At 44.2% G+C, this 26,312-nt stretch overlaps 1 protein-coding gene across 1 annotated transcript; it reads left to right on the top strand.

Moving 5' to 3' along the window:
- Positions 1-4,853: 4,853 nt before the first annotated feature.
- On the top strand, positions 4,854-6,701 carry LOC134367498 (emerin-like). Its single transcript, XM_063084240.1, has 6 exons — positions 4,854-4,932; positions 5,091-5,195; positions 5,373-5,453; positions 5,643-5,776; positions 6,260-6,309; positions 6,392-6,701. Exons 1-6 carry the CDS (start codon positions 4,854-4,856, stop codon positions 6,699-6,701), a joined length of 759 nt encoding a protein of 252 aa, XP_062940310.1.
- The last annotated feature ends 19,611 nt before the right edge of the window (positions 6,702-26,312 follow it).

Here is a 26,312-nt window from a genome sequence, read left to right as displayed (position 1 = left end):
ACACCTTGCTTGTCTTACTGAAAGTTACGAGCTTCTATTGTTAAACTTGTTTAACTATACTTAGCAAAAACCCCACCTATGTACTCTTCCTGTAACTTCCTGGTCTGGAGAATAAATGCGTGAAGAGAACCCCAACTCGTGGTTGATTTCCCAAATGGAAGGAATACTTGGTTCTTGAGGGTTCTGGGAGATTAACCACTTTTCGGGGCTTCTCACTGCTCAGAAAAGATGGGCTTTGAGTAATCGTTGGCAGCTCCCTCACCCAGGGGAAAAGGGGTGACAAATCTGTGGGAGGCAAAGCAACACTGCTTGGCATCCCATATTTATTCAATTTATCCCCAGTTAGCCCTCACAACTTTTTTCCTAGGTAACACTCAGCATCATCTCTTCTTCTAATTTTTTTCTTTTTTATTCCAATGAGAACTAATGATTAAGAGTGGAAAAGAACATGACTTTTAGGTTCAGGCTTCCCTTGTTATTGTAATGTTTGCTGGCTGTTTTTTTTTTTTTTTTTTTTTTTTAACACGTTTCATAGAAAAACCCAGTAAACTAGAGCTAATTTATTAGTTCAACAGCAACAACAAAATTAATCTGCAAAGAATATTTTTCTACTCCTTGCATTTCACTTCTTATTCATATTGTCTGCATTTACTACTGACTTGGGAAGCATGACTTGCTTTTAGTACTAATTCATTTTCCCAACAATAAATAAGAAGTGTTAAGAAGAACGATTTTTCAATTCCTGTCTTCAACTAGTTTTTCTAGTTACTGTTATTTATTCCTAGTAAACTAATTACCTGGATACAGCCAGTTAGGGAAGTTGACAGGTAGGTAGATAGACAGGTAGATAGAGAGATCTATAGACAGAGCTAACACACTATCAAACAAGAATTAATAATTTATACTTGAGAAAAATCTAATATTTCTTCTTTTGTCCTTTACCTAGTTATTCTAATTGTCTCCAGTTATGCCTTGTTAACTACTTACATATTTACAACATCTCTGTAGAGTATTAACTCGTTGTTTTAATAAGAAATAACAACTGAGACTTGAGAAATGTGTGTTTTCTGCTTCCATTCTCCTATTTATTCTATTTGCTTCTGTTCATCTCTAGTTAACTAGTTTTGCAAGGAGCAGTACCCATCTGTAATACTCCCTCAGTTCAACAAAATGCGAGAATTTGGAGTTGAATAGAATGTGATATTCAGCTTTCTGTCTTCAACTAGTTTGTTTAGTAGTTATCAGTTGTACTAAGTCAATATTATGAAAACATAAGAATTTAGATCAGACAAGACTGTTTATTATTTTCAAAAGCCTAGGTATAAACCTGTTTTAGAAATTATGTCTAATAAATTAGTTTAAGTACTGCTTGATTGTGTTAATCACTAACACATTATTTCAGGCAGATAGAAGAAGCTAGAGTTGAGAGCACGGTACTGTTTTCTACTCCCTCCCTTGAAATAGTTAACTACAGATAAATTATTAGCGAGAAACCATTAATTATATAGAGGAACAAAACTATATTTCAACATGAGATAAACAGTTAGAGTTAAAGGTTTTGAGCCCTTTTCCTCCTGTTGTCCTTCTTATCTCTACTTACTGCTAGCAAACTGGTTACATAGGTACTACTTCATATCTGCAGTACTTGTTTTTCTGAGAAAAAAATGTAAAATGTTAGATTTTAGAAGAAACTCATTTTAAATTTACTCACTTAAAATATTAATGCTGGTTACCTCACTTTTTTTTTCAGTATGACTAGCTATCTACATACAACTAGTCTCTATATAACCAATGCCTTACATCAGCAAGATATAAGAATAGAACCAACTATTTCTCTAGGTGTTTCTAGTTATCTCTAGTAAAATTGTGACCTCGCTAGTGATGGTGCAGTCCTCACAATCTAATCACTTCTTAAAGGCCTCACGTCTCAATTACCATTATAGGATTTCCCACCCTCCTAATGGAGATCAAGTCTCCAACACATGAACTTTTAGGGTACATATTCAGCCCACAGCATCATACTTACTTTTATAGCCAACTAATTATTCCTAAAGGAAATAAGGATTTAGAATCGAGAAGGATGATTTTCATCATCCTAGCACCAAATACTTATGGATATTTCTTTTTATTTCTATCCATATATTACCTAGGTACCATTACACATCTACAGGACTTCCTCATTGTTCCATCAAGAAATGAGAAATTTGAGGGGCCTGCCCATGGCTCACTTGGGAGAGTGTGGTGCTGAAAGCACCAGGGCCATGGGTTCGGATCCCTATATAGGGATGGCCAGTTGGCTCACTTGGGAGAGTGTGGAACTGACAACACCAAGTCAGGGGTTAGGATCCCCTTACCAGTCATCTTAAAAAAAAAAAAGAAAGAAAGAAAGAAGAAATTTGAGTTGTAAATTCAAATTTCAAATTTACGAGGTAAGAATTTTGAGGGTAAAAGAGTGGTTGTTGTTAACTATACAATAGTTAACAATGGCTGTTGTTAACTGTACAGTAGTTAACAATGGCTGTTGTTAACTATAATCACCATGCTGTGCATTAGATCTCCAGAACTTATTCATATTGAATAACTGAGACTTTGTACCCTTTGAGTATAGTTAACAATACTGTCCTGTATACTTTAAACTTGCTGAGAGCATAGATCTTTACTGTTCTGTGTATGCTGTTGTAGTTGGATGCAGCACTCTATAAATGTCAATTATATCCAGTTGATTGCTGGTGTTGTTGAGTTCAGCTATGTCCTTCCCAGTTTTCTGCCTGCTGGGTCTGGACACCTCTAATACAGGCGTTTAAAGTCTCCATCTAAGATAGTGGATTCATCTCTGTCTCCCTACAGTTCTATCAGTCTTTGCCATGTAATGTGATACGTGGTCAAGTGCTTACACATTAAGGATTGTTATGTCTCCTTGGAGCACTGAACCCCTTTATCCTTACGTAATGCCCTTCTTTATCCCTACGTAATGCCCTTCTTTATCCCTGATAACTTTCCTTGATTGGCAGTCTGCTCTGTCTGAAATTAAAATTGCTGCTCCTGCTTTCTTTTGATGAGTGTTAGCATTGTATATTTTTCTCCATTCATTCACTTTTAATCAATACATTTCTTTATATTTAAACTGGATTTCTTGGAGACAATATATAATTGCATCTTGTTTTGTGATCATCTCTGACGATGTCTGAATTTAATTGGTGTATTTAGTCCATTCATATATAAGGCGTATTTGGTGTACTTAGTCCGTTCATATTACTGATAGAGGTGGATAAATATCTACCGTATCTGTTAGTTTTCTATTTGTTGGCCCTGTTCTTTGTTCTTAGTTTCGTCTTCCACTATTAACTGCCTTTTGTGGTTTATATGATTCCATTATCTGTCCTCTCTTAGTATATTTCTTGTACTTCCTTTGCTACCTTTTTTAGTGTATGCCCTAGAGTTGGTAATACACACTTACAACTAACGCAAGTCCACTTTCAATGACTCTGTACCACTTCATGGCGTGTGTGAGCACTGTGTATAATTATAGAATACTAAATCTTCCAACCTGTTCCACAGCCATGCACTTCACTTATGTATAAGCAGATATAGGCAAAATACATACGTATAACAGATTTTCCATGCATATGATATGAACAAATCATGCATAATTGCCTACATTTAGCTATTATTCTGGACAAAGTATTATCTGTCAGTTATTGTAAGAATTAGGAAAATAAAAGGTTTTATTTCACCTTCACTTATTCCTTCTTTGATAGTCTTCCTATCTTTATGTACATCTGTGTTTTTGACCTGTATCATATTCCTTCTGTCTAAAGGACTTTTAACACGTCTTTCAAGGCAGGATACTGGCAACAAATTCCCTTAATTTCTATTCTCTGAGAAGGCCTTTATTTAGCCTCCATATCTGGAGGATAATTTTGCAGGGTAAAGAATTCTAGGTTTGGCTTTCTTCTCTGAACAATTTAAACATTTCACCCTACTCTCTTCTTGCTTGTCTGCTTTCTGAGGATAAGTTGGATGTAGTTCTTATCCTTGTTCTTGTACAGGTAAGGCTTTCCCCCGCTTCCGTCTTGTTTCTGGATTTTTTTTTAAACTTTAATTTTCTGTACTTTGACCATGATGTACCTAGGTGTAGCTTTCTGTGCACTTAACATGCTTGGTATTCTCTGACCTTCCTGGATATGTAGTTTGGTGCCTGACTTTAATTTGTGAAAATTCTCAGTCCTTACATTTTCAGTTTCTGTTCCTTTTTTTTTTTTTCTTTTTTTCTTTTTTTTTGGGTGGGGGGCAGTTGTCTGGTTTGGGGATTCGAACCAGTGACCTGGAGACCGGGGACAGGGAGCGACGGCAGGGGGCGGAGAGATGCAAGGACAGGGGAAGCCCAAGAGACTCAGGGACCCGAACTGCCCCAAGCGCGCCCTTCCCACCCGTTCCCCTGTCCTGGCCAGTGTCTGCCGGCTCGGCTCCAGCAGGTCCTGTCCCTCTCTTCGGTCCAGCTTAAACGCCCCAGCAGGTGACGTCGCCGCACGCCGTGCCCGCCCCACTCCCACGGCCACACCGGTCTGCGCCCCTTTGGCTCGTGCAGGCTCCGCCCCTCACCGCCTTGCAGCCTCTGCCCCCCTTGGGGACGTTGGGCTCTCTAGCCCCGCCCCCCGGCGCGCAGCACAGCCCCGCCCACTCCCACCACTGTGACGCACGCGTGACGCCACCATGACGCCAGCGCGGCTGCTCCCCAGGCGCTCGCGCTGCCCCCGCCCTGCTGCTAGGCGGCCGTTGCTAGGCTTGTGTTGACAGGTCCGGGCCGCCCGCAGGCCTTCGCCTCCCGCCTCCCGGTGCCTGCTGCGCCCGCCATGGACGACTCTGCGGTTGTGTCGGACCCGGAGCAGGCCGCCCTGCCGTGCCAATACATCCCGCCCAGGAACGTCTTGGGTACGCGGCGGCCGGCGGCAGGCGGGTCACCTCCCGGGCCCTGCTCCCCGCGTTTCGTCCCGCTCCTTCCCCCGCACTCGTTCCCCGTGTCCCCACTGCGCTCTCCCCCAGGTTTCCGGCCCATACCCCTGACCGCCTTGTGCCCCGTGTCTGGCCAGGCTCCACTGACAATCTCTTGAAAGAGGAAATCTTCAAGTACATGACCCAGAGGCGGAGGAGGCTTTCGCCCTCTAACTCGTCTGCCTCCTCCTATCGGTTCTCCGGTGAGACCCAGCCCCAGAGGCCCGCCTGGCCGCCCATGGGATGGGAACGGGGCATGGGCGACGGGGAGGATGGGTCGGGAGTGTGTGGCAAGGGCGTTGGCCGACTGGGGCACTGGAGAGAAGGGAAGAAAGCCTGGGGGGGGGGGGCACATGGACTGTTCCCCCTCCCCCATTCAGACTTGGATTCAGAACTCGAGGGCTCTTCGGATATGTACAATCTGCCCAAGAAAGAGGATACCTCACTTGACCAGAGCAAGGGTAAGGAAGGGATGGGGTGGGCACCCTGATACCTGCAGCCCACTCCGTCAGGGACTCCGGTCTCAGAGAGAACCTGAGGCCCCAACACCCACCACCCCTCAGCAGCCCGAAATGGGATTCAGATTAGGTCCAATGGGCCAGGCAGGGGACACCGATGCTTCCTCTGCTAACCATGGCCACCTTCCTAAGGCTGTAATGACGAGAACTATGAGGAGAGTTACCTGACCGCCAGGACTTCCAGGGAGGCCGATTCTGTGGGTACATCCAAGGACTTCCACCAGCCGGTGACTTTGCTCTCAAATGCTGACACCTTCAACCACCAGGCGAGCTGGCTGTCAGGCATCCTGTACTTTGATCCGACCTGAGGGGACCATAGCTGGGTTTGGGCAAATACAGTGCAGGAGGGGGGACACTGGGTGCACCCTTCATTCTCCAGGGAGAGCTAGGGTCAGCAGACACCTGTTTGGTCAGGGCCCTACTTTAGGGAGCCGTGAGAACTATTTGACTAGAGTGCATGGGACGGCACATGGCCTGGACCCTGGTCTGAGATCTAGGCTCATGCTCTTTCTGAGAATCCTTAGGGTAGAAAGGAGGGTGCTGGGGCACAGGCAGCCAGGACAGTCACTGAGCGAGTGGCAAGGCCCCACAGTCAAAAGGCCGGCAACCCAGGAGGTTCTGGAAGGGGCAGGTCCCTGGCCTTTAAGTAATAGTCTGAGTGGGCTGACCAAGGAAGTTCGGACTGAGGGATATGATAGGGCCATGGTGATCCCACCAACCAGTTCTCTCACCCTGACTTCCTTCTGCAGATTCAAGATGACAGTCTTTTATCTTCTTCCGAAGAGGACAGCAAGGATAGGTGGGTAGTGGAGAGGCCCAGGGACGGGGCTGGTTCTGGGCCGAGGCTCTCCTGGGCCACTTGCTCCCCTCTTTTGCCTCAGGGAACACCCCGTGTACGGCTTGGACAGTGCCTACCAGAGCGTCGCACACTACAGCTGCATTTCCAGCATCTCCAAAAGCTCCCAGGACCTGTCCTATTATCCTACATCCTCATCCTCCTCCTCTTTATCCTCATCTTCATGTTCCTGCCCTTCATGTCTCACCCGATACACCATCCAGCCAGGAAAGCAGGCCCTTAGGGTCCCGCTCTGGGGCCAGCTGCTGCTTTTCCTGCTCTTAAATGCCATCCTACTCTTTGTTTACTACTACTGGGAGCTTCAAGAGGGCAACCCCTTCTGGATGGAGCCCTGAGGGTTTTTGGCTTCAGAGCCAGCTCTTCTCAGAAGTCCTGGCTGACTTCTTCAGCAGTGTTTGATGGGGGTGGGGTGGGGGTTTTTCGTGTGTTCTAGCTTTGGGAGGCTGGGCCTAACCCGAGGCAGTGTCTGTTCTCCCTGCCTTGTCCTGCCAGGGAGGCAGCAGACTCAGGCCCTCCAGTGTATGGTGGTCCTGGGCTTGCCTTCCTCTGGAGCCTCCTGTCCCTGGTTGCGTGTGACCCTTAAGGCCTGGGAGGGAAAGAACTCATTCCCGAGGAGAATACGGTTGTTGTCATGCATGCCTCTTGTTCATTGACACCTTGTTGGCCAAAGGCCACCCTGACTTTGTTTTCATGGACACACAATAAAAAGACCATTTATTTGTAATGTATTGGCTCTTCGTGCTGGGGGAGGGGTTGGGCTCCCATGGCATGGGGCCTCTGGTCTTGGATCTCAAGGATCACTATCTGGCTTTGCATTTCTGTTTTGGTCTTGGGTTGGGGATCAAATGCTACCCATAGATATGTTTGTGTTTTGTTTGTAGGTTTTATTCCTTAACTCATTCCCCAAAGCATTTACAATGTGCATAGGTTACATGCAAATACTATGCCATTTATATAAGGGACTTGAGCATCAGTGGATTTGGGTATGGGGGTGGGGTGGGGTGGGGGTGGGAGGTGTCCTGGAACCAATCCCCCCAGATACTGAGGGATGCCTACTTACAAAAATTACTATAATACAACAAAGTGTGTGGAGAGAACCCAGTTGGAAATGCAGCATACAGGTAGTCTGGTGTTTTAACCAGGAAAAGCCAAAGCCAACCTCAGCATCCAAGGGCACATAGCTGGTGGAGCACTCCTGAGCTCCTGGAATTGCTGCTTATTTAATGACACAGGAGAAAAAGCTTCAAAGACTCTGAAGTTCCCCAAAGTGTCCATGAATCCATTGACCATCCACAGGCGTGCACCTGCTCACCCATACACACGCCATGCCCTTCTTGTTTATCCAGTTAGATGCACCATCCAGCCCTATAAACACTCCCTTAACAACCCCTTTAGTTCCTTTGCCTCTCTCTCCCTCCAGTGCCCTTGTGTGTCTACAGCCCCCTGCCTCTCTGAACTCCACAGGACTAGCCTGCTTCCCAGCTGTGCTTGAAGAGCTGAATGTTGTCGGGGGCCATCTCTCCCTAGCGCGGGCCTGCTGAAATTTGGTGGCCAATTCCCTGGTATTATACTCCTCGTCCCTCTCTCCAGAAGTACTCTTTCACCCCTTCTTCTCTCCTCAAACTTCCAACATCCCTGGTGATGACCTTGCCCCATAGTTCACTGAGAAAACACGTGCAACTGGCTGAGAATCACGTCATCCTCCCACCATCAAACCTACTCACTGTCTGTGCCTGTGTCCCTATTCTCTGCTCTGGCCCGCTGGCAATGGATGAACTGCCTCTGCCCCTACAAGGCCAATTCATGCACTTATCCCACCTTCCATCCTTTATCTCACTTTCTTAGAAGGCCCTTTTGTCCTCACATCCCCTTCTAGTGACAAGCTTGGTGCTTGCGCCCCTTTACTATGGGTATGTATATCAAAACATCATTTTGTGCACCTTAACTTTATACAATAAATAAATAAACTCATAAACTCACTGCTAAAGTCATCTACACAGTCTTTCCCTGCTCTCCCTACTCCATCCGCTTCACAGGGACCATTTGAACTCCTGGGAGTGTGGAGGGGATGAAGATGCATTAGGGACAGAAAAGGCACATGGGACACTTGGGACACATGATGACATCCTTAGGCTCACAGAGTCCTGCCCTTCAGAGCAGAAAGGCAGTGGAAATTTTTCTTCATAGTAAAGATAGGGAAACTGACGCCCAAAAAGGAAATGGACTTGCCCTATATCCCACAGTGATGGGGCTGCATAGCCAGGACTGAAACATGTTCACTTCCCTATTTCTCAACGATGCCTTCAATTATCACAGTGATTTCTTTTGTATTCTCTATGTTTTTGTCGCAAAAGTAATAACATGAATTCTTATATGCAAAAAGTTCAAGCTGTCAAGATTTATATGGAGTAAAATATAAAAGTGTGCCCTCTTGCAGGCCCACAAAGGACATTTCTCTTCCCAGTGCGACCCACTGTCAGTGATGTCAGTGTCAAGTCACACTGCACCGAACCACCTCTCAAGAGTTTGCTGCACTTTCAGAGACTCTCATTTGCCCTGAGGGTGAACTTGCCTTGGGCTAGTCAGCAGCAAACCTCAGGGAGCATAAGATCCACTTAGGGAATGTATGAAAAACCACCGGATTACATACTTTAAGAGCCAGGGTTTTATGTGATGTGAGTTTTATCTTGGACAAAGGTCACAACAGGCTTTGGGGGGTGTCACCGAGGACCAAGCTATTGAATCAGAGGTGGCAGAGTCCACATTTTACTCCATATACATCTCGACAGCTTGGACTCTTTTACGTGTAATTTCTCATGTTATTACTTGTGGGATAAAAACATGTATCCTGCCCAGAGAGCATTTCTCCTGGCTCCCAGCAACGGAGCCCAACGCGCAGGCACAGAAGCCTTAGTGACACCGCGGTTCCTTGGCCTCTCCACAGCACCAACTCCACACACAGAACTTTTCTCATGAACAGCCTGGGCCGCCCCTCTCAGGCAGAGGGTTCGCTCCACCAGGCCCACCACGTCTTCACTGCTCCTGGAAGGGGTCATTGGGGCACTTTTGTCTTGAGGCACCTAACTAGGTCCCAGCAAGACTCCTCAGTTTAGATGTGCCCCTCCCTCCAGGCCCTATGATCTCTCCCTCCTCCTAAATTGCACCCCATTCCCATGGTGGTCTAAGCTCGGAGCCTGGGACTAATTCCTCACACCTCCTTCTCTTCCTCAGTTCCTACATCTACTCTGTCACCAAGGTCTGTCCATTCACCTTCAACTGATCCTCCCAATCCTCCCACTTCTCTTCATCTCTGTGGTCACACCCCAAGTCCAAGCTGCCACCATCTCTAGCCTAAACAACAGGCTGCATTGGCCACCCACCTGATCCTCCTATGGCCTCTTATTGCCTCTGTCCTTTCTCTCAAAAGCAGCCAAAGAGATCCTTTAAAAAGTAAATCTCAGGCTGCGGCAGCTGGCGCCGAGTAGCTGAGGTGGAAAAGGTGGCCACTGGGCCTTAGGCAGCTGGGAAACTTGTGGACCTTCCTCTTGCCATCTCTTAAGGGAGGACCGCTGCTGGTGGCCGGTCGTGGGGGCTGACCGCCACTTTGCCCTCGGCAGGAGAGGCCGCCTCATTTACAGGCAACAGCTTTGAAGTATGGAGCAGGAAAAGAACTGTTTCTTAGCTGAAAAAGCGAGTCTCTAAACAGGGAACATGGCGCCAGAGCTGCTGTGGATGCAGACAGGATCCCGGAGGCCGGGGCCACGCTGACGGCAGCCAGCTGCCCTATTCATGATTTGAGGTTTCAGGCCGGCATAAAAGAAGATTCCTGGGAGTGCCTGAGCCGCGCCGTGGGACCAAGCGAGCAGCCCGAGGAGGCGGGAACCAAGAACGGGGAAGGTGACAAACCAGAGGCAGAGAGTGAGCTCCCAACCTGGCACAGCCCTGTGAGTGACCCCCGACCCGGCCCTGCTCGGGAGGCTGACGCCCACCCGGCTTCCGCCTGCATCACCCGGCCACTCACCGCCCCAGGGCTGCCTCCATTTTCTCAGGTCGTGGCAGCTCCGGCCCGGCTCAGCCGAGCCTGTCCTCCTCGCCCGGCTTGGCTCCTCACTGAGCCTTCCCACTTGCTTGCCCTGGCGTGGGGCTTCCCGGGGCCTGCGGGCTGGCCTCCCCTTCCACTCTCTCCACGGTTCTCTGGCGGGGCTGGTGGTGTGGGGCGTCCCCAGCCAGCATCGGGAGGGCAAGGAAGTAAGGGCGGGGCCGACTGTCACTCCACCACACCCTGGACTCCGGCCCCTGGTAAACTTCCTGTTACTGGGAGGCAGATACCATCTCTGCGGCCACCAGTTCGGAAAAACGCCTAACCAATTTCTGGATAGGAATAGTGTGGTAGGAGAGTTCCCAAGTCCGCTTGAACCTGCCAGAGAGCTGACTGCAGGCGGGCACCGGACTCGGTCCGTGCCAGGGGGATACAAGGGTGAACCGTGTGCTGCAGGCTACTCCCCTGAGGAGCTCACGCTCTAGTGTGGGAGATAAGACAAGTACACAAATAACCATGATACCAGGAGGAAGGTGATAAGTCCTGAGAAAGATCTACACAGTGCTACAAAGGCACCCAGAGTGACCGGTCGTCTGTGCCTAACAGAAACCTGGTAGACTTCCTTGGCGAGGCGGTGCCAAGCAGGGTCTTGAGTGCCCAGCTGATAGAAGAGGGTTACAGAAGACACGTCCCAAGCCAGCCTAGTGCACACAGAGCGGGGAGATGTCCGGCCAGGGAGGTGGAGACTTGACAGAAACCACACACCGTGTAGGGTCACCACTGCACAATCCAACAGCCTGGGCCAGAGCACACGGAACAGGGAGAAGTCCTGCATGGGAAGTGAAAGCTCAGCAGAGATCACACACCCTGTGGTACGTGATCCAGCAGCCCAGCAGAGTCCAAGCTAACCAGAGAGGTGGCTCCCTGGAGAGGACCAAGACCTGAGGCAACCATACACACAAGGCACTAGAGGCCAACTGAGTAGTCACGAAAGTAGCCATACCAAATTGGCAACCACAGAAACATCTTAGTTAGTCAATAGTCTCAAACCAGTGGACTGTGAAACCCCCTGCCACAATGAATAAACATCAAAAAAAAAAAGATACCAGAAATACAAAAAATCAAGAAACTACACCACAAAAGTTAATAAATCTCAAACTCTAGATCCTATAGAATAAGAAGCCCTTGAAATGACTGACAAGGAATTTCGGGTGATAATTCTAAGGAAACTGAATGAGATACAAGAAAACTCAGCAAGACATCATGATGAAATGAGGAAAAGTATACAGGACCTGAAAGAGGAAATGTACAAGGAAATCAATGTCCTTAAACAAAATGTAGCAGAACTTGCTGAACGGAAGAAGTTATTCAGCGAAATAAAAAACACAACGGAGAGTTTAACCAGCAGGCTTGTCGAAGTTGAAGAGAGAACCTCTGAACTTGAAGATGGGCTGTTTGAAATAACACAAGCAGACAAAAAAAAAAAGAAAAAAGAATCAAAGACATTGAAGAAAATCTGAGAGAGATATCAGACAACCTTAAGCGCTCAAGTATCTGAGTCTTGGGTATTCCAGAAGGGGAGGAAATGGAGATTCCATGGAAAACATATTCAACAAAACAGTGGCAGAAAACTTCCCAGGTATAGGAAAAATCACAGATCATCAGATCCAGGAAGCTCAACGATCTCCAAATGTATTGCATGCAAAAAGGCCTTCTCCAAGACATGTTATAGTCGAATTGGCAAAACTCAGAGACAAAGTGAGAATCTTAAAAGCGGCAAGAGAGAAGCATCAAATCACCTATAAGGGAGCCCCAATCAGGCTAACATCAGACTTTTCATCACAAACCCTAAAGCTAGAAAGGAATGGGATGATATATTCAAAATACTAAAAGACAAAGATTGCCAGCCAAGAATACGTTACCCTGCAAGGCTATCCATCCGAAATGAAGGGCAAATAGTATATTTCTCAGACAAACAAAAACTGCGGGAGTTCACTACCACACGACCACCCTTACAAGAAATCCTCAAGGGAGTACTGGGTTTGGTTCCTGAAAAATAACTACCACTGCCATAAAAACCCAAGAAAAATCAAAACCTTCTAGTATAATAAAAATGGCATTCATGAAGAGAAAACAAGCAAACAAAAACGCTATCTACAACCTAAGGAACCAACAAACACAGAAACCAAACAGTAAATCAGAAAGCAAGGAACAAGAGACACCTAAGACAAACAAACAACCAATAAAATGCTAGGAATAAATCAACACCTTTCAATAACAACTCTTAATGTAAAAGGCTTAAATTCCCCAATCAAAAGACACAGACTGGCTGACTGGATCAAAAAGGGGGACCCCACTTTATGCTGCCTACAAGAGACTCACCTCACCCATAAAGATTCACATAGACTAAGAGTGAAAGGATGGAAAAAGATTTACCATGCAAACAGAAATGAACAACGAGCAGGAGTAGCTATTCTTATATCTGACAAAATAGACTTTAAACTAAAAACCATAAAAAGAGACAATGAGGGACACTACTTAATGATAAGTCAAGAAGACATAAGAATCATAAATATGTACGCACCCAATGTTGGAGCAGCCAGATTGATAAAACAAACTCTATTAGACCTATAGAAGGAAATAGACACTAATACCATAATAGCAGGGGACCTGAACACCCCACTGTCAATATTAGACAGATCATCTAGGCAAAGAGTCAGTAGAGAAACACAAGATCTAAACAAGACTCTAGACCAATAGGAATTGGCAGATATCTAAAGAACATTACATCCAACAACTTCAGAATATTCATTCTTCTCATCAGCACATGGATCATTCTCCAGGATAGATCACATATTAGGTCACAAATCAAGTCCAATAAATCCAAAAAATTGGAATTATCCCATGTATTTTCTCAGAGCACAATGGGTTAAAACTAGAAATTAATAACAAACGAAACTCTGGAAACTATACAAACACACGGAAATTAAACAGCATTCTACTTAATGACATATGGGTCCAAGAAGAAATCAAGCAGGAAATCAAAAAATTTATTGAAATTAATGAAAATAATGATACATCATACCAAAACCTGTGGGATACTGCAAAAGCAGTATTAAGGAGGAAATTTATTGCATTAAATGCTCACCTCAGAAGAATGGAAAAATGGCAAGTGAACAACCTAACACTTCACCATAAAGAACTAGAAAAACAGGAACAATCCAAACCTAAAGTTAGCAGATGGAAAGAAATCATTAAGATCAGGGCAGAACTGAATGAAATTGAAACCCAAAAAGCAATACAAAAGATCAATGAATCAAAAAGTTGGTTTTTTAAAAAGATAAATAAAATTGACAAACCATTAGCATGGCTAACAAAAAAAAGAAGAGAGAAGATTCAAATAACAAAAATTAGAAATGGAAAAGGCGATATTACAACCGATTAATCTGAAATACAAGGTATCATTCGAGACTACTATAAACAAGTATACACCAACAAATTTGAAAATCTGGAGGAAATGGATAAATTTCTGGACACACACAAGCTCCCAAAACTGAACCATGAAGACGTAGAAAATTTGAACAGACCAATAACAATAAAGGAGATTGAAGCTGTTATCAGAAGGCTCCCAACAAAGAAAAGCCCAGGATCAGATGGATTCACAGCAGAATTTTACCAAACGTTCAAACAGGAATTGACACTGATTCTTCACAAACTATTCCAAAAGATTGAAACAGACGCAAATCTCCCAAACTCATTCTATGAAGCAAACATCATCCTGATACCAAAACCAGGTAAAGATAGAACCAAAAAAGAAAACTACAGGCTGATATCCTTGATGAATATAGATGCAAAAATCCTCACTAAAATACTAGCAAACAGAATACAGCAACACATACGTAAAATTATTCACCACAATCAAGTGGGATTCATCGCAGGGATGCAAGGTTGGTTCAACATACGCAAATCAATAAATGTGATACACCATATTAATAAACTCAAACACAAGGACCATATGATCATCTCCATAGATGCTGAAAAAGCATTTGATAAAGTTCAGCACTCATTCATGACAAAGACCGTCTGTAAGTTAGGTATAGAGGGAAAGTACCTCAACATAATTAAAGCCATATATGACAAACCCACTGCCAGTATCATCCTGAATGGGGAAAAGCTGAAAGCTTTTCCTTTAAGAACAGGAACTAGACAAGGATGCCCACTCTCAACACTCCTATTCAACATAGTGTTGGAAGTACTAGCCAGAGCAATCAGAGAAGAGAAGGAAATAAAGGGCATCCAGATTGGAAAAGATGAAGTCAAACTGTCCCTCTTTGCAGATGACATGATCCTATATATCGAACAGCCTAAAACCTCTACAAAAAAACTCTTGGAACTGATAAATGATTTCAGCACAATAGCAGGATACAAAATCAACACACAAAAATGAGTAGCATTTATTTTCTCCAACAGTGAACATGCAGAACGAGAAATCAAGAAAGCCTGCCCATTTACAATAGCCACCAAAAAAATAAAATACTTAGGAATTGAGTTAACCAAGGAGGTGAAAAATCCCTATAATGAGAACTACAAACCACCGCTGAGAGAAATTAGAGAGGATACAAGAAGATGGAAAGATATCCCATGCTCTTGGATTGGAAGAATCAACATAGTGAAAATGTCCATACTACCCAAAGTGATATACAAATTCAATGCAATCCCCATCAAAATTCCAAAGACATTTTTCTCAGTAATGGAAAGAACTATCCAGACATTTATATGGAATAACAAAACACCACGCATAGCCAAAGCAATGCTGAGCAAAAAAAATAAAGCTGGAGGCATAACACTACCTGACTTTAAGCTATACTACAAAGCTATAATAACCAAAACAGTATGGTACTGACATAAAAACAGACACACTGATCAATGGAATAGAATAGAGAATCCAGAAATCAACCCACACACTTACTTCCATCTGATCTTTGACAAAGGCACCAAGCCTATTCACTGGGGATACGACTGCCTCTTCAGCAAATAGTGCTGGGATAACTGGATATCCATATGCAGGAGAATGCAACTAGATCCATACCTCTCACCATATACAAAAATCAACTCAAAATGGATTAAGGATTTAAATGTACACCCTGAAACAATAAAACTTCTTAAAGAAAACATAGTAGAAACACTTCAGGAAATAGGACTGGGCACAGACTTCATGAATACGACCCCAAAAGCACGGGCAACCAAAGGAAAAATAAACAAATGGGATTATATCAAACTAAAAAGCTTCTGCACAGCAAAGAAACAATTAACAGAGTTAAAAGACAAACAACAGAGTGGGAGAAAATATTTGCAAAATATACATCTGACAAAGGATTAATTTCCAGAATATATAAGGAATTCAAACAACTTTACAAGAAAAAAACAAGCAACCCAATTAAAAAATGGGCAAAAGAGCTAAGTAGGCATTTCTCTAAGGAAGATATACAAATGCCCAACAGACATATGAAAAAATGCTCAACATCACTCAGCATCCGGGAAATGCAAATCAAAACCACACGGAGATGCCATCTAACCCCAGTTAGGATGGCTAAAATCCAAAAGACTCTGAACGATAAATGCTGGTGAGGTTGCGGAGAAAAAGGAAATCTCATACATTGTTGGTGGGACTGCAAAATGGTGCAGCCTCTATGGAAAATGGTATGGAGGTTCCTCAAACAATTGCAGATAGATCTACCATATGATCCAACTATCCCACTGCTGGGAATATACCCAGAAGAATGGAAATCATCAAGTCGAAGGTATACCTGTTCCCCAATGTTCATTGCAGCACTCTTTCCAATAGCCAAGAGTTGGAACCAGCCCAAATGTCCATCATCAGATGAGTGGATATGGAAAATTTGGTACATCTACACAATGGAATACTACTCAGCTATAAAAACGAATGAAATACTGCCATTTGCAACAACATGGATGGACCTTAAGAGAATTATATTAAGTGAAACAAGTCAGGCACAGAAAGAGAAATACCACATGTTCTCACTTATTGGTGGGAGCTAAAAATTAATATATAAATTCACACACACACACACACACACACACACACACACACACACAAAACCGGGGGTTTGATACGACAAGCAAACAGAAAGGACATTGTTGGGGGGAGGGGGGAAGGGAGAAGGGAGGGAGGTTTTGGTGATGGGGAGCAATAATCAGCCACAATGTATATCGACAAAATAAAATTTAAAAAAAAAAAAAGACCAAAAATTAAATAAATAAATAAATAAAATAAACATATCTCAAATCCAAAAGAAAAAAAAAAGAAAAAAGAAGAAGAAGAAAACTGCACCAAAATCTAAAGCCATGTTCATGTCTGACATTGGGAAAATACTAAAAATGAAAAACAAAACAAGACAAAAAAAAATTAAAAAATAAAAAAATAAAGAATGTCGAGGACCTGGAGGAGAATCATGGAAATCTTGCTGGTAAACAAAGTGAGCTTAGAAAAGAAATGGCCATGTTCAAGTTCAACCGATGATGAAAACTGTAAGTAGTGTGGGTTTGAAGTTGAAAACTAAGGACTGACTTAGGCACTGAAGTACCGTATTTGCTGAGGTGAGTACAGTACTTACCTAAATATTAAACAAACACTTCACGTCTCTTTTCATGTAACAGCAGCAGGAAGACACGGCTAGTGTCTGAAAGTCTCTTCAGTCCCTGTTGTTCTCATGAAACTTTAAAGAAGGAAGCGGAACCTAAGTCATACAATACTGTCATAAGATTAGCTACGTGAAAGCACTGTGGCTTCAAAGTTCAAGTTTAAATTATGACATCTTCTTTGTTTGTGTTGTCTGTTAAGTGTCACGTCTCCTTTCTGTTAAAACTCAGATAACCGAAACGGTTGTGTGAGTAGCAGCCACTCCAGAGTTGCATGTATCAGGCTTCCAGTCCTTGGGTAGTCATGGTAACTTTTTCTACCTACCACTGTCGATTAACTGTTAGCACGAAAGCTCATTTAACTTTAGGTTTGTCCTCGGTGGATGTGCATTAGTCCCAAATGGCAGAAAGCACAGGATGGAAGTTACGTTTTTCTTCCCTAAGAAAAAAAAATTAAAGAAGGCTAAGTCTATTTTCTGTACCTAGTTTTGTTGAAACTTATTAAGATCCATTGTGTAGATGTACCACATTTTCCGTATCCACTCATCTGATGATGGGCATTTGGGCTGGTTCCAACTCTTGGCTATTGTAAAGAGTGCTGCGATGAACATTGGGGAACAGGTATACCTTCGACTTGATGATTTCCATTCCTCTGGGTATATTCCCAGCAGTGGGATGGCTGGGTCGTATGGTAGATCTATTTGCAATTGTTTAAGTAACCTCCATACCATTTTCCATAGAGGCTGCACCATTTTGCAGTCCCACCAACAATGTATGAGAGTTCCTTTTTCTCCGCAGCCTCGCCAGCATTTATCGTTCATAGTCTTTTGGATTTTAGCCATCCTAACTGGGGTTAGATGGTATCTCAATGTGGTTTTGATTTGCATTTCCCGGATGCTGAGTGATGTTGAGCATTTTTTCATATGTCTGTTGGGCATTTGGATATCTTCCTTAGAGAAATGCCTACTTAGCTCTTTTGCCCATTTTTTAATTGGGTTGCTTGTTTTCTTCTTGTAAAGTTGTTTGAGTTCCTTATATATTCTGGATATTAATCCTTTGTCAGATGTATATTTTGCAAATATTTTCTCCCACTCTGTTGGTTGTCTTTTAACTCTACACAATGGAATACTACTCAGCTATAAAAACGAATGAAATACTGCCATTTGCAACAACATGGATGGACCTTGAGAGAATTATATTAAGTGAAACCAGTCAGGCACAGAAAGAGAAATACCACATGTTCTCACTTATTGGAGGGAGCTAAAAATTAATATATAAATTCACACACACACATACACACACACACACACAAACCGGGGGGGGGGGAAGAAGATATAACAACCACAATTATTTGAAGTTGATACAACAAGCAAACAGAAAGGACATTGTTGGGGGGGAGGGGGGAGGGAGAAGGGAGGGAGGTTTTGGTGATGGGGAGCAATAATCAGCTACAATGTATATCGACAAAATAAAATTTAAAAAAAATAAATAAAAATAAATAAATAAATAAATAAAAAAGAAAGAAACTTATTAAGATCCATAACCCGATTCTAATGGAAATAAGATTTCAAAGAAAATGTATTCTAAAGACATACAAAACTTATTAAAAGCAAAGTGTTTGTGCCATGGAATAAGTTAAACAGTTCAACATCATTAAGACAGCTGAATAAGAAATATAAGTAACAGTTGTGCCATTTAATTGATTTTGGTCCACGATTAAATGACATCCACCTTTAACATTGATTAAAACTATTTCATTAACATATACATGCAGTCAGTTACTTATCGTTTAAATATTTCTCACCTTTCTATAGAGACAAGTGACCGACAAAGTTTTTTCTCTTCAGGTGCAATATCCAGTGCATGGCAGGTTGATTGCATATTCATCTAAAGATGAGAATAATTAATTTCATATACCTTGTCTAATCTAATATGATTGCTTCACACATAATGACATAGAAAGTCTTCAATGGGAAACATTTCGTTTAATAAAGATGAAATTCCTTCAGAATCTGGTTGAAATACGTCAGTGAAATGCATTCTGCCAAGCTGCTAAAATTGCTTTCGGGAATCATTCCAAACAAAAAACACTCTGACTCGGAGGAGAGGCGTGTCTTTCTCCTATGTTTCTGAATGTTGAAAATTTTAATTCTAGCCACTTAACTCATGCTTCACTTCATTTTGAGGTTTTCCAGATCTTTAGAAACAAGTGCATTGACATTCTGTTTTTCTAACTGCGATATCTAATACAGGAAGAAGTGACTCCTCCCCCAAAAGTGAATATTTGGTATCCAGAGTCAAGGGTCAGTTTCTTTCCTAAATTTGCATTTTGGTAAAGGATTCTCCCCCTCATCCAAAGTTCGTCTTGGTATATATGTCCTTAGCACCATTTCCGACTTTTAAGAAGGTCCTTATTTGAGAAGTTTTGCCAGTTGGTACAGAGGAAAATAAGTACTTCAGTGACGTTTGTGAATTTAATTCTCATGAGTTTATTCTTTTCTTTTTAGGAATATAAACTCTCACTTTTTTGTTCAGTACTCAATTACTTGCTGAAAATAGATATAGTACCTGCTCATTAGTCTGTGCTTTTTCTGATTATTTCATTATGTAGCCTGTGAGCTCATTCTGTAGGTGGGGGTCGTTCTCCCTGAGTACAACCTTAACTCATATCAGAGCAGGGCAGTTTCCACGGGGCAAAAATAGTGAACTATTCCTCCTGTGATGATTCTGCAGAGGAAAACCCACCCACTGAATGAGGAGGTTCCTGCCTGTGTCCGAGGACCAGGTACTTTATTTATACCAGGAATCATCAATTAAAATAATCTCTTACCAGCAAACGAGTGAGACGTTAGCAGAGACACACTCAGACACTGGGGTGTAAAGGTGAGAAGGCGTTGCAAACACCTTCATTGCTGACGTCTTGTAGCTCGTTATTGCCACAAGGATCATTAGTCCTGTGTGGAGTTCAGGTGCTGCGATGCTGAAAATGCAGAAAGCCCCCTGTTGGGACATTGCATCCATCACACTGTACAGTGGGGACCTGAAGAAGAATAGGCTACGGCGCTCGGCCTGAGTGTATCCAGACCAGAGCTGTGCTCTTCAGACTGTCACGGGACCTAAGGTTTCACGGAGGTCGTACAGTGTCACAGATGTTTGACTCCAATGATACGTACACGCTAGTGTTTTCCACTAGGGACTGGCTAACAGCTATCAATGAGATGTTGTCTGTGCAAATTTTACTATGTCCAAGGCCATCAGCGCTTTTGTTGTCAATATTTCTGTGCAGCTATCTACATAAAGCATCTCCTGTCAAATATGCGAAATACCTGAAGGATAATCTTGCAGGGTAAAGAATTCTAGGTTTGGCATGTTTTTTCTCTCAACAGTTTGAACATTTCACCCTACTCACTTCTTGCTTGTATGCTTTCTGAGGATAAGTTGGATGTAATTCTTTGTTCTTGTACAGGTAAGGTTTTCTCCCCCTTCTGTCTTGTTTCTGGATTTTTTTCTCTTTAGTTTTCTGTAGTTTGACTATAGTTTGCATAGGTGTAGATTTCTCTGCATTTATCATGCTTGGTATTCTCTGACCTTCCTGCATATGTAGTTTGGTGCCTGACTTTAATTTGTGATCATTCTCAGTCCTTACATTTTCATTTTGTGTTTTCTGGTTTTTGGTTTTGTTTTTGTTTTTGGCAGCTGGTCAGTTTGGGGATTCGAACCAATGACCTTGCTGTTAGAACGCTGTGCTCTAACCATCTGAGCTATGCATTGTCAATTATTTCTTTTAATGTTTTCTCCTTTTCTTGTCCTTCTTGTATTTCCATTACACATACTTACACTTTTTCTAGTTGTCTCATAGCCCTTACATATTCTATTTTGTTCTTTTCTTTCAGTTTTTTTCTATTGGCTTTCAAGTTTTTGAAGTTTATGTTGACATATCCTCAAGGTCAGAGATTCTCAGTTGTGTGCAGTCTCCTCATAAGCCAATTGAAGGCATTCTTCATTTCTGCTACAGCGTTTTTGATCTCTAGCATTTCCTTTTGGTTGTTACTCAGTATTTCCGGCTCTCAGCTTACATTGCCCATCTGCTCTTGGGTGATTTCTACTTTCTCCACTAGAGCCCTTAGCATGTTAATCATAGTTGTTTTAAATTCCCAGTCTCATAATTCCATCATCCCTGCCATGTCTGGTTCTGATGGGTGCTCTGTCTGTTCAAATTGTCTTTTGCCTTTTAGTATGGCTTTTACTTTTTCCTGATAGCCAGACATGTTGTACCAGGTAAAAGTGACTCATGTAAATAGGACTTTAATAATAAGGTGGTAAATTTGTGGGAAGGAGAAGCATCCTATAGAGCCATGATTAGGTTTCAGTCTTTGACTGAGCCTTTGCTTCCAGACAATGAACTTCACAAAGATTTCTCAGTTTTATTCTTTCCTTGTAGGTGAAATCAGATGTCTAGGGGTGCTGGAGTTGTGCATTTTCCTTCTCCCACCTGAAAGAATAGAGCTTCCTTGAGTTTGATTTTTACTTTTGCTCAGGCCGGTTACGCTTTCATAATACCCCAGCAGGTTAGGCTCTTGTTAACCATTTTTTCTGAGGGCAGGCCCTGTTAAGAAGAACAGAGCTCTCTGGGGTTTTTCAAACTATTCCTTTATCCCTCCCCCAGATGGAAGCATGAGGGGATGTTTTTATGATATTTGCTGTGGGTACCTGTTTGACCTCATGGAAGTAAATCTCATGACATTGTGAATGCCAACATTGGGGTATGTTACCTGGAGTTTTTACCTCGTCAAATTGTCCACACTCTGCCTCCATCAATTAATTAATTAGTCAGTTACAGGCCAGGTTTTCCTACACTACAATGTACTGGGATGACCAGACACCCAGGACACTAAGGAATGCAGGGTAAGGACAGGCAGGTGTGCTGAAACCACCGAGAAAATGGGAGGGGACGACGTCCACCAGCTTCAGGGTGAGGGCAGCTCCTCTGCCAGGGGAAGGGTGGCTGGAAGGAACCAGGAGGAGAGGTAGTGAGCGGGCGCCGGCCACCCGTCCTTAGGCATTAGGTGCAGGGTCCACGGCAGGCCCGAAGCTCCCGTTTGCTTGAGTCATCAACCAAGACAAGGAGCTGCAAACCCTGGATGGAGACACAGGCCCTGGAAAGCCGCCCGCCGCCAGGGCAGGGCGGCGTGCCTGTAGGGGGCGTGGTTCCGCAAAGCCCCGCCTCCCGCACGCACCGCCAATCAGCGAGGCCGGCTGCTGCCGCTCGGGCGCTCGGCCCTAGGCCCTCAGAGCCGCGTCGCCAGGGGGCGTCGCGGAATCCCCTGAGGTGTCCGGTCGCCTGAGGGTTCCTCAGGTGAGGCGCCCGCTGGCGGGTCGGCGTGGCCCTGCGGCCCAGGGGCATGAGGGTGTGGGCGCGGGGAGGTCCCGGAGGACATCTGAGGAGACGTCCTTGCTTGGGCGTCGGTCGCCTGGGGTCTGGGACCCGGGCCGGGCAGGCGAGGGCGCTGGGAGCGTGGCGGCGGGCCACGTGCATGCGGACTGGTGGGGAAGGGACCGTCCACGTCTGCCCCTCCTGCCCTGCCAGCCGCCCGTCAGGACGGACACTGGGTCCCCTGAGGGTCTCCAGGGGCGTCAGGGCCGGCGACCGGGCAGCAGCTTCCCCTGGCTTTCCAGGACCTGGGCGGCGGGTTCGCTTCCCGTGGAGACGGCCAGGAGGTGGTCGTGACCCCACAGCCGGCCCCGCCCCCGGCCCGCACGGGGGACCTTTGGCAGCAGAAGCAGCGCTGAGTTTCTTCGCGTCCCAATGACAGGAGCCCCGCAGAGGGACTGGAGCTTAGGGGTGGTGCGGCAGGCGGGACGGGGGCTGGCGTCCTCTCCTCGTCACCTCCTGCTGCCAGCACAGACTCTAGGGCACGACAGCCCCACGCCTGTGCAGCCCGGGACGTGCCCGCTGGCTGTCGTGTGGCTTGCCTGTCTCTGCTGCGTGGCTCTGCACTCCCGAGGGCCAGGAGCGGTCTGCAGCGCGGGAAGACAGCGCACCCTGGCGCCTGCAGGAGGGAAGCGCAGGGGAAGGAAGGCCACGTCCCCGGTGGAGGCTCAGGCGATGGCAGCCCTTGACGATGAGCACCAAGGGAAAGACGCCCGCGGGGCCCCCGATGAAGGGGCCCGCCCCAGGGCTCCATCTCTCTGATCTCTTTGCAGGTGGAGCACGTGGGCGCCGCCGCTCCCCAGGCTCACTGCTTCGGATTCCACCTGTTCCAAACAGGTGTTAAACAGCCCATGGTTCTAAAGCCTGTTCCTGGCCTTCAGGGTTCCCCTGTCATGCTCCCACCCTGTAGCAGTCGGAGAGTTCCAGACGCTCCTGCAGCAGCCCTTCTGGACGTGGGCATTCCTTCTTCTGAAATGTGTCATGAGTAGGACCTGGTTTACTGTGACTCGAAGCCAGAAAGGCTTGCAGAAACGTCTCCAGAAAACCTTCCTGGTCGTTGGCCTATCTTCCTCTGACCTGTACTTGATGATTCCATGTACTGTATAGGTCTATTCCAAAAGCCTTTGTAGTCCGAAAGCCTTAGAAAGTCCACGGTGAGGGTATTTCTCCATGAGAAATGACCAAAATCGCATACATCTGGTAAAACTGTTTTTCATCTTTATTTTAATGCAGGACACGATACAGGAACTGATGAGCGTCGGCACAAAAGGCCTTTTGCAGAAGCAGAGGAGCGAGATGTGGGGTAATGTGTTTACAGTAATGTTTGCCTGCCTATTAAGGTACTTTAAGAAAAGTCACCTGATGCCAGTGCAGCAACTGTTCTCAGCAAAATACCTGACATGACACATTTGTTCCCAAACCAACATGGTGGTTTATGGATCATTGTTTAAAAGTGCATATGTCATTTTTTCTCAGGGATGATATACGGAAGATTTTACAAAGATTTGAAGGTATGTTTCAAGAGGTATTTGTAGCTCAAACTAATTGTTCTCAAGAATACAACCTTTACAATAGGAACTGTTAATCAGGGGACTACAACACTGTATTTAGTGCCTCATTCTCATGTACAGGAGTTGACCTAAATATTTCGTGTAGTCACCTTCATAGTTTTCCCATTTACCTTTTTAATTGTTGATGTGGACAGTGAGAATGCATCTAGCCTTAGCTAGAGGCAATGTTGAGTAATTCAGTATATCTGCTCTGACATTTTTTAATGCATTAATACCCATGCATGCATGTGCTGTTGATAAAATCATGATGTAACCTGGTGGCTCTGGAACTGGCCGTACCTAACATCGGCTTACCTGGAAAGCATAATAAAATGGGTATATTATTGTCACGTGTGGATCAAATACCATGCCTCTATCCCATCAATTTTATCTTACACATGACAAATTCTATTAAACTCAGTACATGTTGCTTTAAAAATAAACTTTATAAGGTCTAGGGATTTACTAAACACTGCATTTTGGATAATTACATAAAGAACATAGTGACCTTCTCCAGTTTATAAATATTTTTCAAAGATATGAGAGTTAATTTCTGTAGGAATAAAAGTATCCAATCAGTCTTTGGCTTTGATGATACTTGTTCTTTTTTGAAAAAGAGAGAAAAGAATTTCAATTGTTGGTCAAATGTCTGAGTTGTTTCAGTATGAGGTAAATACATTTATTTGAGCCATTCTGCATCTTGTAAGCCATAATTGCTATTTTGCAAGTCTAGAGTTACATGTGACTACATTATCATGCAATGACATTAACACCAAATATGATTATTTACTGCATAACCCCCACATTAATCATCTTCCACTTCATGAATTTCATCTGCTTCAGTTCATTTCAAGCTTTCATGTTCTTCTGAACCAATTCTGGTAATTTTCATCAGAGTTAGGAGAGCTTCTGTGAAAGGCACTGTATTCTAGAATTGAAATGTTAACTGCAATTATATTTAGCTCCTGAGGCTGGGGATTAACTGCACCCACACTATCATGGAAAATTTCTTCCCAAAATTGGAAAACATAAATACAGAAGTGAAGATGAAAAATAAATTAAAGAGGGAGATTTTGAATTAAGTTGGAGAAGGATATGTCTATGTAATCACAGGCAAGTTGGCTGTTTGACCTATTCCACTCTCCCATGCTCTGTTTACCCTTCAGGAAGCTGGGGCTATAGCCCAATACTGCTGTGGACTTGACATTCTTGTACAGGCTCTGGTACATTTGGGGGCATATTCAGCAAATGTAGAGCACATATACTGGCAACATGCCATACATTTAGGCATTTAGGGATGTCTTTAATCTCTGCATTTCTTCATTGTAAAATTTTTAAACCTAGCTTTCACTTTTATTTTGTTATTACTGTGTAATAATAATTTATATAGTTATTGAACACTTTCAGTGTGCCCAGATTATTTACGTACAATATCTCATTAAATCCTCACAAAGACCCAATGTATTGGACATTATCCTTGTATTAGAGATGTGAAATTAGATTTGATATAAAATTTGATTTCAAGAAAAGCCTAAAATGCTGAAAAGTATAGGATAAAAATAAAATGTTAACAATTTGGGATACATGGGCAGCCTTGCCTGTAGAGTTAAAGGTATCAACCACAGAGGCATAAATTGTATGGAAGTCTGGCTTGGCAGGAGATTAAAAAAAGTATATAGAAGGAGCACAGGGACCTTAGGAGCCAAGGTCAGCCCCCGATGATTGATAGCAGGAATGTGGGGCACTGTTGTGTGGGTGGTCTGTTGCTGCTGCAGACACTACTGCCACACAGGTGGTCCACCACAGCTACTGCCACAGACACAACGACCACAAGGGCAGCCTGCTACTGCTGCTGCTGCAAGGATGGCCTGCTGCCACAGCAGTGGCCACCACTACTATGCAGGCTGCCTACCGACTGCTCAACTGAATTGATACAGGGAGAGTCACCAGAGGAGCCCAGAGAAAGAGGTGAGTGAGCTCAGATCCATGACCCAGTGGCCCAACCCACAGGTGGAATTACACTGTGCTCCACAGTATTGCACCTAGAGGTGGGAGGTACATGCATAGCCCATGCGACTATCTTGATCCAGGGATACATATATGTGGAACCCCAGGAGAGTGCAGAAACCCAGGATAGCACCCAGATGCCACCAATCCATCCCCCAACTGGGGGAAGCAAGGACCCAGGAGGAGGTTCTTCCTGTAGGAACAAGGAAAGAGAAACCCCACCCAGGGTCACCCATTCAAACTGAGGGGCTCCAGTACC

The sequence above is a fragment of the Cynocephalus volans genome, chromosome X (assembly GCF_027409185.1).
Source record: "Cynocephalus volans isolate mCynVol1 chromosome X, mCynVol1.pri, whole genome shotgun sequence".
Taxonomy (NCBI): Eukaryota; Metazoa; Chordata; class Mammalia; order Dermoptera; family Cynocephalidae; genus Cynocephalus; species Cynocephalus volans.
This window is presented reverse-complemented; position numbering and strand designations above follow the sequence as displayed.

Coding starts and splice junctions, on each gene's coding strand:
- LOC134367498 (XM_063084240.1), top strand. CDS start 4,854: ATGGACGACTCTGCGGTTGTGTCGGACCCGGAGCAGGCCGCCCTGCCG. Junction 5,196..5,372: donor CTCCTCCTATCGGTTCTCCG/GTGAGACCCAGC, acceptor TCCCCCATTCAG/ACTTGGATTCAGAACTCGAG. Junction 6,310..6,391: donor GAAGAGGACAGCAAGGATAG/GTGGGTAGTGGA, acceptor CTTTTGCCTCAG/GGAACACCCCGTGTACGGCT.